Below are 12548 nucleotides of genomic sequence, written 5' to 3' on the forward strand. Positions count from 1 at the left end.
AACAACAACAGTGTGCTAGTGTATCAACAACAACAGTGTGCTAGTGTATCAACAACAACAGTGTGACAGTGTATCAACAACAACAGTATGACAGTGTATCAACAACAACAGTGTGCCAGTGTATCAACAACAACAGTGTGACAGTGTATCAACAACAACAGTGTGCTAGTGTATCAACAACAACATGGTACTAGTGTATCAACAACAACAGTGTGCTAGTGTATCAACAACAACAGTATGACAGTGTATCAACAACAACAGTGTGCTAGTGTATCAACAACAACATGGTACTAGTGTATCAACAACAACAGTGTGCTAGTGTATCAACAACAACAGTGTACTAGTGTATCAACAACAACAGTGTACTAGTGTATCAACAACAACAGTATGACAGTGTATCAACAACAACAGTGTGCTAGTGTATCAACAACAACAGTGTGCTAGTGTATCAACAACAACAGTGTGCCAGTGTATCAACAACAACAGTATGCTAGTGTATCAACAACAACAGTATGCTAGTGTATCAACAACAACAGTGTGACAGTGTATCAACAACAACAGTATGACAGTGTATCAACAACAACAGTGCACTAGTGTATCAACAACAACAGTGTGACAGTGTATCAACAACAACAGTGTACTAGTGTATCAACAACAACAGTGTGACAGTGTATCAACAACAACAGTGTGCCAGTGTATCAACAACAACAGTATGACAGTGTATCAACAGCAACTGTGTACTAGTGTATCAACAACAACAGTGTGCTAGTGTATCAACAACAACAGTGTGCTAGTGTATCAACAATAACAGTGTACTAGTGTATCAACAACAACAGTGTGCTAGTGTATCAACAACAACAGTGTACTAGTGTATCAACAACAACAGTGTGACAGTGTATCAACAACAACAGTGTGACAGTGTATCAACAACAACAGTGTACTAGTGTATCAACAACAACAGTGTACTAGTGTATCAACAACAACAGTGTGCTAGTGTATCAACAACAACATGGTACTAGTGTATCAACAACAACAGTGTGCTAGTGTATCAACAACAACAGTGTGACAGTGTATCAACAACAACAGTGTGACAGTGTATCAACAACAACAGTATGCTAGTGTATCAACAACAACAGTATGACAGTGTATCAACAACAACAGTGTACTAGTGTATCAACAACAACAGTGTACTAGTGTATCAACAACAACAGTGTGCTAGTGTATCAACAACAACAGTGTACTAGTGTATCAACAACAACAGTGTGCTAGTGTATCAACAACAACAGTGTGCTAGTGTATCAACAACAACATGGTACTAGTGTATCAACAACAACAGTGTGCTAGTGTATCAACAACAACAGTGTGACAGTGTATCAACAACAACAGTATGACAGTGTATCAACAACAACAGTGTGACAGTGTATCAACAACAACAGTGTGCTAGTGTATCAACAACAACAGTGTGCTAGTGTATCAACAACAACAGTATGACAGTGTATCAACAACAACAGTGTACTAGTGTATCAACAACAACAGTATGACAGTGTATCAACAACAACAGTGTACTAGTGTATCAACAACAACAGTGTGACAGTGTATCAACAACAACAGTATGCTAGTGTATCAACAACAACAGTGTACTAGTGTATCAACAACAACAGTGTGACAGTGTATCAACAACAACAGTATGCTAGTGTATCAACAACAACAGTATGCTAGTGTATCAACAACAACAGTATGACAGTGTATCAACAACAACAGTGTACTAGTGTATCAACAACAACAGTGTGACAGTGTATCAACAACAACAGTGTGACAGTGTATCAACAACAACAGTGTGCTAGTGTATCAACAACAACAGTGTGACAGTGTATCAACAACAACAGTATGACAGTGTATCAACAACAACAGTATGACAGTGTATCAACAACAACAGTGTGCTAGTGTATCAACAACAACAGTGTGCCAGTGTATCAACAACAACAGTATGCTAGTGTATCAACAACAACAGTATGCTAGTGTATCAACAACAACAGTGTGACAGTGTATCAACAACAACAGTATGACAGTGTATCAACAACAACAGTGCACTAGTGTATCAACAACAACAGTGTGACAGTGTATCAACAACAACAGTGTACTAGTGTATCAACAACAACAGTGTGACAGTGTATCAACAACAACAGTGTACTAGTGTATCAACAACAACAGTGTGACAGTGTATCAACAACAACAGTGTGCCAGTGTATCAACAACAACAGTATGACAGTGTATCAACAGCAACTGTGTACTAGTGTATCAACAACAACAGTGTGCTAGTGTATCAACAACAACAGTGTGCTAGTGTATCAACAACAACAGTGTGACAGTGTATCAACAACAACAGTGTACTAGTGTATCAACAACAACAGTGTGACAGTGTATCAACAACAACAGTGTGACAGTGTATCAACAACAACAGTGTACTAGTGTATCAACAACAACAGTGTACTAGTGTATCAACAACAACAGTGTGCTAGTGTATCAACAACAACATGGTACTAGTGTATCAACAACAACAGTGTGCTAGTGTATCAACAACAACAGTGTGACGGTGTATCAACAACAACAGTGTGACAGTGTATCAACAACAACAGTATGCTAGTGTATCAACAACAACAGTATGACAGTGTATCAACAACAACAGTGTACTAGTGTATCAACAACAACAGTGTACTAGTGTATCAACAACAACAGTGTGCTAGTGTATCAACAACAACAGTGTACTAGTGTATCAACAACAACAGTGTGCTAGTGTATCAACAACAACAGTGTACTAGTGTATCAACAACAACAGTGTGACAGTGTATCAACAACAACAGTGTGACAGTGTATCAACAACAACAGTGTACTAGTGTATCAACAACAACAGTGTACTAGTGTATCAACAACAACAGTGTGCTAGTGTATCAACAACAACATGGTACTAGTGTATCAACAACAACAGTGTGCTAGTGTATCAACAACAACAGTGTGACAGTGTATCAACAACAACAGTATGACAGTGTATCAACAACAACAGTGTGACAGTGTATCAACAACAACAGTGTACTAGTGTATCAACAACAACAGTGTACTAGTGTATCAACAACAACAGTGTGCTAGTGTATCAACAATAACATGGTACTAGTGTATCAACAACAACAGTGTGCTAGTGTATCAACAACAACAGTGTGACAGTGTATCAACAACAACAGTATGACAGTGTATCAACAACAACAGTGTGACAGTGTATCAACAACAACAGTGTGCTAGTGTATCAACAACAACAGTGTACTAGTGTATCAACAACAACAGTGTGACAGTGTATCAACAACAACAGTGTGCTAGTGTATCAACAACAACAGTATGACAGTGTATCAACAACAACAGTATGACAGTGTATCAACAACAACAGTGTGCTAGTGTATCAACAACAACAGTATGACAGTGTATCAACAACAACAGTGTACTAGTGTATCAACAACAACAGTGTGCTAGTGTATCAACAACAACAGTGTGACAGTGTATCAACAACAACAGTGTACTAGTGTATCAACAACAACAGTGTGACAGTGTATCAACAACAACAGTGTGACAGTGTATCAACAACAACAGTGTACTAGTGTATCAACAACAACAACAGTATGCTAGTGTATCAACAACAACAGTGTACTAGTGTATCAACAACAACAGTGTACTAGTGTATCAACAACAACAACAGTATGCTAGTGTATCAACAACAACAGTGTACTAGTGTATCAACAACAACAGTGTACTAGTGTATCAACAACAACAGTGTACTAGTGTATCAACAACAACAGTGTACTAGTGTATCAACAACAACAGTGTGCTAGTGTATCAACAACAACAGTGTACTAGTGTATCAACAACAACAGTGTGACAGTGTATCAACAACAACAGTGTGACAGTGTATCAACAACAACAGTATGCTAGTGTATCAACAACAACAGTGTACTAGTGTATCAACAACAACAGTATGACAGTGTATCAACAACAACAGTGTGACAGTGTATCAACAACAACAGTATGACAGTGTATCAACAACAACAGTGTGCTAGTGTATCAACAACAACAGTGTACTAGTGTATCAACAACAACAGTATGACAGTGTATCAACAACAACAGTATGACAGTGTATCAACAACAACAGTGTGCTAGTGTATCAACAACAACAGTGTACTAGTGTATCAACAACAACAGTATGCTAGTGTATCAACAACAACAGTGTGACAGTGTATCAACAACAACAGTGTGACAGTGTATCAACAACAACAGTATGACAGTGTATCAACAACAACAGTATGCTAGTGTATCAACAACAACAGTGTGACAGTGTATCAACAACAACAGTGTGACAGTGTATCAACAACAACAGTATGCTAGTGTATCAACAACAACAGTGTGACAGTGTATCAACAACAACAGTATGCTAGTGTATCAACAACAACAGTGTACTAGTGTATCAACAACAACAGTGTGACAGTGTATCAACAACAACAGTATGACAGTGTATCAACAACAACAGTGCACTAGTGTATCAACAACAACAGTGTGACAGTGTATCAACAACAACAGTGTACTAGTGTATCAACAACAACAGTGTGCTAGTGTATCAACAACAACAGTGTGACAGTGTATCAACAACAACAGTGTGACAGTGTATCAACAACAACAGTGTGCTAGTGTATCAACAACAACAGTGTGCTAGTGTATCAACAACAACAGTGTACTAGTGTATCAACAACAACAGTGTGACAGTGTATCAACAACAACAGTGTGACAGTGTATCAACAACAACAGTGTACTAGTGTATCAACAACAACAGTGTACTAGTGTATCAACAACAACAGTGTGCTAGTGTATCAACAACAACATGGTACTAGTGTATCAACAACAACAGTGTGCTAGTGTATCAACAACAACAGTGTGACAGTGTATCAACAACAACAGTGTGACAGTGTATCAACAACAACAGTGTGCTAGTGTATCAACAACAACAGTGTGACAGTGTATCAACAACAACAGTGTGACAGTGTATCAACAACAACAGTGTGCTAGTGTATCAACAACAACAGTGTACTAGTGTATCAACAACAACAGTGTGCTAGTGTATCAACAACAACAGTGTACTAGTGTATCAACAACAACAGTGTGACAGTGTATCAACAACAACAGTGTGACAGTGTATCAACAACAACAGTGTACTAGTGTATCAACAACAACAGTATGACAGTGTATCAACAACAACAGTGTACTAGTGTATCAACAACAACAGTGTGCTAGTGTATCAACAACAACAGTGTGACAGTGTATCAACAACAACAGTGTGACAGTGTATCAACAACAACAGTATGACAGTGTATCAACAACAACAGTGTGCTAGTGTATCAACAACAACAGTGTGACAGTGTATCAACAACAACAGTGTGACAGTGTATCAACAACAACAGTGTGACAGTGTATCAACAACAACAGTGTACTAGTGTATCAACAACAACAGTGTGCTAGTGTATCAACAACAACAGTGTGACAGTGTATCAACAACAACAGTGTACTAGTGTATCAACAACAACAGTGTGACAGTGTATCAACAACAACAGTGTGACAGTGTATCAACAACAACAGTGTACTAGTGTATCAACAACAACAGTGTACTAGTGTATCAACAACAACAGTATGACAGTGTATCAACAACAACAGTATGCTAGTGTATCAACAACAACAGTGTACTAGTGTATCAACAACAACAGTGTACTAGTGTATCAACAACAACAGTGTACTAGTGTATCAACAACAACAGTGTACTAGTGTATCAACAACAACAGTGTACTAGTGTATCAACAACAACAGTGTACTAGTGTATCAACAACAACAGTGTGCTAGTGTATCAACAACAACAGTATGCTAGTGTATCAACAACAACAGTGTACTAGTGTATCAACAACAACAGTGTACTAGTGTATCAACAACAACAACAGTGTGCTAGTGTATCAACAACAACAGTGTGCTAGTGTATCAACAACAACAGTATGACAGTTTGTCCAGAGCATAAACAGGATACTGAATAGCTTGTTATTTACTCAGTGTATCCATCTTGTAGCTCATTATTTATTGTGTGTATCCATATGGGCATTTCCCCAGTATGCTGTTTATAAGAATGACGACAAATAAGAATCACATAAATAGTGTTTCCCTACACAGGCTGTTTTATTACATTGAAGTAATTCTATAGAAAAGGTTGTCAACTTTATCTCTTCATTCATTTTCTCAAACAACCTTGAGGATTGGTCCTCAGTCAGAAGGATGTCAGGATCAGCTGACAACTATAATATTTATGTTTCTTCTGCTGCAGTGTTTACTTTACAAAGTCAGTGTACTTTCAAGGTAACTTTGTGGTCCACCTACTGGCTGTTCTACCAACTGCAAGTCAGGGACATATGGGAAAGGGGGAAGATCCCAACGTAACCCAACTATATTCCACACAGTATTGTAATCTTCTCTTCTCCTGCTGATGATAATTTATGGTTCCCTAAAGGTGAACAAACGTGAACAAAATTATAAAAGCAACATGCAACAATTTCAAGATTTTACTGAGTTACAGTTCATATAAGGAAATCAGTCAATTGAAATAAATTCATTATGCCCTGATATGCACACATGTCAGGTGGATGGATTATCTTAGCAAAGGAGAAATGCTCACTAACAGGGATGTAAACACATTTGTGCACAAAATTAGAGAAAAATAACCTTTTTGTATGTATGGAAAATGCATGTTCTTTTTTTTTTCAACTCATGAAACATGAGACCAACACTTTACATGTTGCGTTTATATTTTTGTTCATTGTATATTCAACAGGGATACATTGTAGAATAAAAGTGTAGACATCAAAACTATGACATCAAAACCCTTTGCCTTGATGATAGCTATGCACACTCTTGGCATTCTCTCAACCAGCTTCATGAGGTAGTCACCTGGAATGCATTTCAAGGAACAGGTGTGCCCTTAAAAGTTAATTTGTGGAATTTCTTTGCTTCTTAATGCGTTTGAGCCAATCATTGGTGTTGTGACAAGGTAAGGGTGGGATACAGAACATAGCCTTATTTGGCAAAGACCAAGTCCATATTATGGCAAGAACTGCTCAAATAAGCAAAGAGAAACGACAGTCCATCATTACTTTAAGACATGAAGGTCAGTCAATACGGAAAATTTCAAGAACTTTTAAAGTTTCTTCAAGTGCAGTCGCAGAAACCATCAAGTGTTATGATGAAACTGGCTCTCATGAGGACCACCACAGGAAAGGAAAACCCAGAGTTACTTCTGCTGCACTTAATTAGAGTTACCAGCCTCAGAAATTGCAGCCAAAATAAGTGAGTCACAGAGTTCAAGTAACAGACACATCTCAACATCAACTGTTCAGAGGAGACTGCGTGAATCAGGCCTTCATGGTCAAATTGCTGCAAAGAAACCACTACTAAAGGACACCAACAATAAGAAAAGACTCGCTTGGGCCAAGAAACACGAGCAATGGACATTAGACCGGTGGAAATCTGTCCTTTGGTCTGATGAGACCATATTTGAGATTTTTGGTTCCAACCGTCATGTCTTTGTGAGACTGCTCTCCGCATGTGTGGTTCCCACCGTGAAGCATGGAGGAGAAGGTGTGATGGTACTTTGCTGGTGATACTGTCTGTGATTGATTTAGATTTCAAGGCACACTTAACCAGCATGGCTACCACAGCATTCTGCAGCGATACACACTCCCATCTGGTTTGTGCTTAGTGGGAATATCATATGTTTTCAACAGAACAATGACCCAAAACACACCTCCAGACAGTGTAAGGGCTATTTGACCAAGAAGGAGAGTGATGGAGTGCTGCATCAGATGACCTGGCCTCCACAATCACCCGACCTCAACCAAATTGAGATAGTTTGGGATGAGTTGGACCGCAGAGTGAAGGAAAAGCAGCCAACAAGTGTTAAGCATATTTTGGTTACTACATGATTCCATATGTGTTATTTCAGTTTTGATGTCTTCACTATTATTCTACAATGTAGAAAATAGTGAAAATAAAGAAAAATCCTTGAGTGAGTATGTGTGTTCAAACTTTTGATTGGTACTATATTTGCCGGTATCTGAAACTGGACCATCCGTACCCTAAAACAATTTGGCTGAGATCCCTCTGGTCACCCATGAGATATGATGTGGTCCAATAGGCTTAACTAAGAAGCACAACAACATCCCCAAACAAGAGACACAACTATTGGTACAGAACATTATTGGGCTCAGTACTGTATGGCTGCGTTTACACAGGCAGCCCAATTCTGATCTTTTGCCGAATTATAGGTAAAATATATGACCTTATTGGTCAAAACACCAATAATTGGGCAAAAGATCAGAATTGGGCAGTAAGTGTAAACATAACATTTATAACAGTATAGGCTATTTCATAATGACAAGTTATCAGTACTGTACACACTTCAATTGTGGGTGTAGTCTCATACCACAGCCTATTAGGAACAACCCAGACTGAGAGAGTTTAGTGAATGGGTGATATTTCTGGCCACCCTTGTTTTGGGGAATCTGCCCAGCAGTTAACTTTGGGGTTGAGAAGAAGTGGAAGAGTGTGTGCGTGTGTATCCACCCTGACTGGCCCAACCAGTAATGGGGCCTGAACAAAGATAAAACATGTGAGATAGAATCGCTGCAGACACTGCCCATTACCCATGACATCATTCCCCTTCCCTGGCCCTAGCTGCGTTAGGCGATCGTCAACCGGCACAGCAGAGCCGAGTGGAAAGAGAGAGATGGAGGGAGGGGAATGGAATGAAAAAAGGGGGGATGAACACACAAGCTGGATGCGGCTGTGCATGCTCTGAGCACACAGAGAGGACCCGACATGGTCAATGATGTCAGCCTTGTTCCCATAGATGGGCTCTGGAAAACAGGAGAGGTGCAGTGTCGCCTTTTCAACATCCTCAGGCAGGGCAGAACGTAGAATGGGAAGTTAATGACTCTCATATAAGGTCTCAACATCCTTTAGGGTCTCTTTAGACATGTCAATCAGATGGAGAGGCTAAGAGGAAGGGGGTGGTAGGGGTTAGGGAGGAGGAGAAGGGGTGAAAATGTTTGGGGTCTGTTGTTTGTTCCCAGACCCCAGTTTTTCATTTACATGGTAAAGAGCAAGGATCCTGGCTTTTCATTTACATGGTAAAGAGCTGGAGAGTGGGGATACAGGAAAGGGCACAGGTTGAAGAGAGAGAAATAAAGATAGAGAGTGGAGAGAAGGAGGAGAGAAAGAGAGGAGAGAAAGAGAGGAGAGCGAGTGGAGAGAAAGAGAGGAGAGCGAGTGGAGAGAAAGAGAGGAGAGAAAGACAGAAGAGAAAGGGAGGAGAGAAAGAGAGGAGAGAAAGACAGGAGAGAAAGGGAGGAGAGAAAGAGAGGAGAGCGAGTGGAGAGAAAGAGAGGAGAGAAAGAGAGGAGAGAAAGAGAGGAGAGAAAGAGAGGAGAGCGAGTGGAGAGAAAGAGAGCGAGAGTGGAGAGAAAGAGAGTGGAGAGAAAGAGAAGAGAGCGAGAGTGGAGAGAAAGAGAGGAGAGAAAGAGAGGAGAGAAAGGGAGGAGAGAAAGAGAGGAGAGCGAAAGTGGAGAGAAAAAGAGAGGAGAGAGATAGTGGAGAGAAAGAGAGAGTGGAGAGAAAGAGAGGAGAGAAAGAGAGAGTGGAGAGAAAGAGAGTAGAGAAAGAGAGGAGAGAAAGAAAGGAGGGAAAGACTAGAGAGAAAGAGAGGAGAGAAAGAGAGGAGAGAGAGGAAAGAGAGGAGAGCGAGTGGCGAGAAAGAGTGGAGAGAAAGAGAGGAGAGAGAGTGGAGAGAAAGAGAGGAGAGAAAGAGAGTGGAGAGAAAGAGAGGAGAGAAAGAGAGTGGAGAGAAAGAGAGGAGAGAAAGAGAGAGTGGAGAGAAAGAAAGGAGAGAAAGAGAGAGTGGAGAGAAAGAGAGTGGAGAGAAAGAAAGGAGAGAGAGATAGTGGAGAGAAAGAGCTTGCACACCAGAGATGACATGTTACAGGCCCCTCTAGCAAAAAAATTAAGTATTTACAAAAGTTATAGCCTTGTTAAACTGGTTACATTTGTGAGTAACAGTGTTGGAAAAAGTACCCAATTGTCATACTTGAGTAAAATTAAAGATACCTTAATAGAAAATGAAGTAAAAGTGAAAGTCACCCAGAAAAATACTACATGAGTAAAAGTCCAAAAGTATTTGGTTTTAAATATACTTAAGTATCAAAAGTAAATGTAATTGCTAAAATATGCTTAAGTAACAAAAATTTAAGTATAAATCGTTTCAAATTCCTTATATTAAGCAAATCTTTTTAATTTATGGATAGCCAGGGGCACACCAACATCCATAAATAATTTACGTTAAATAATTTGTGTTTAGTGAGTCCGTCAGATCAGAGGCAATAGTGATGACCTGTGATGTTCTATTGATTAGTGTGTGAATTTGACCATTTTCCTGTCCTGCTAAGCATAAAAAAATACTTTTGAGTGTCAAGAAAAATGTATGGAGTAAAAAGTACATAATTGTCTTTAGGAATGTAGTGAAGTAAAAGTAAAAGTTGTCAATTATAAATAGTAAAGTACAGATACCCCCAAAAAAACAATTAAGTAGTGCTTTAAAGTATTTTTTGCTTAAGTGTGTTACACCACTGGTGAGTAACATGTATTCACATGTAAATTTCGCCACAAATACAGTCAAAAGTTCAACATGACATGGTTATGCATAGAATGGATATACATAGCTGTGTGTAATTAGATAAGAATAAACATGTACGGTATAATAATAGGCTGTGCATGACAATCTTGCAGAGCGTTTACATCAGGGGTGTCAATCTCATTCCATGGAGGGCCTATGGTGGCTCCAGGTTTTTCCTTTCAATTAAGCCCAAAACAACCAGGTGTGGGGAGTTCCTTACCAATTCGTCGATTAAGTAAAAGGAAGGAGCGAAAACCGCACACTCGGCATTCGGTGGAATGAGTTTGACACCTGTGCTTTACATTATTGACATTTCCGTACAATAATTAAATAAAAAACAATGAATCAAAAGGTATGTAGCGATTGCCCCCTATTGGTCGTGGTCAAAAAATGAAATGCCTAAAGTCGGTGGCGCTCACCTTGCCAAAGTGTGCACTATCACTGCACATTACCTACTACTTAGTTGTACATGGACACAACAATTCTCAGAGGGGGTATAGGAAAAGTAAGAATATGTATCAATCGTTTCATCATGTTGCAACGAGAAAGAGGTCAACCACTGGTGTGAACAGCTATGCCTCCAGCCCCTAGCCAGACACGTTTAAACTACTTCTAGTTAGACAACAAACACATGCATTTTTCTGTCTTTCAATCAATGTCATAACAATTCAGTCTCTCCATCTGCTAACTGCCTTGGTTTCTCTTCACAACCCTCAAATGAATGTCAATTTTCAGAACATTCTCTTCGCCTTCGATTTGCCGCAGTGCACATGTGGGAATGATGCGTAACAAAAAACCTCACTGCGATTGTGTATCTATCCGCGCTAAAATTATTATTTACAAAATGTTTGCATATACTCGTTTTTAAACGTTGGGTTTGTGCTCTTTGAATAATTAATGAATATTTCATACGACATCAAAATGTTAATAAATTACGCTCATTTTCTGTACAGTTTGTGGATTTATTATTTTCATTGGATCTATTTTCTGTCAAAAAATGTGTCCCTGGCTGAGGCTCATTCGCCATTTTGTGTCTCGAGAGTCGCTTTGTTGAAGACGAAGCAGCACTTCATGGTTGCGAATTTGAAGGAATAATTATTTGAGTCCCGTAGCAGTACGTTGATTGTTAGCAGTTAAACGTATATATTACAAGGACAGTAAATCGCTTATGAGCTAGCCAACTGTTGAAAAGAGAGTGGCTTTCTTCTTGACTAGCTAGCATTGACTCTGGTTAGCATAGCTAGGCTAACAGCTTTAGCTAGCAACAGCTCTAGAAACGTCGACCAATCGACGCATATAATTAAACGTTTCTCTTAATTTGATATTATCAAACCACAACACTGACGACCACCGTGCAAGACTCGAAGACCGAGGAGATGGCGAGCTCCGTGGGAAACGTGGCTGACAGCACAGGTAGAGCTCTCGCTAACTAGCTAACGCTGTTAACATGACACGAGTCTGCTAACATCTTGCAGAAACATTTAAAAAAAAACTTTATGCCGGCGTGTAACTAATCCAAATTTTGCGCCAACTTCAATTATAGCATGTCACTTAGCCAGGTGTGTCTATGTAGCGATATGTTGTGTAAATACACAAAACGGATCATGTTGGTAGGTGAACCCGCCAATCATGAAGCCCGAAGGATGTTATTGTGTTAGCTATCTTGACCATAATCTCGCTAAACTTAATTTTAGTTATCTTACCCAACGTTTGATACAATGCAATTTACCTAGGTAACGTGGATAATTATTTGACACTG

The 12548-nt window shown here is 39.4% G+C and overlaps 1 protein-coding gene across 5 annotated transcripts in view; it reads left to right on the plus strand.

Moving 5' to 3' along the window:
- Positions 1-11822: 11822 nt before the first annotated feature.
- The window catches only part of LOC120062401 (UDP-N-acetylglucosamine--peptide N-acetylglucosaminyltransferase 110 kDa subunit), a 40328-nt gene continuing 39602 nt past the window's right edge, over positions 11823-12548 (plus strand). For all 5 annotated transcript variants that reach the window (XM_039012354.1, XM_039012355.1, XM_039012356.1 and 2 more), the window contains exon 1: positions 11823-12202. In XM_039012354.1, coding sequence (XP_038868282.1) covers positions 12166-12202 — 37 coding nt within the window. In that variant the 5' untranslated portion in view covers positions 11823-12165. The remainder of the gene's footprint in view (positions 12203-12548) is intronic.

This window comes from Salvelinus namaycush, chromosome 17 (assembly GCF_016432855.1).
Source record: "Salvelinus namaycush isolate Seneca chromosome 17, SaNama_1.0, whole genome shotgun sequence".
NCBI lineage: Eukaryota > Metazoa > Chordata > Actinopteri > Salmoniformes > Salmonidae > Salvelinus > Salvelinus namaycush.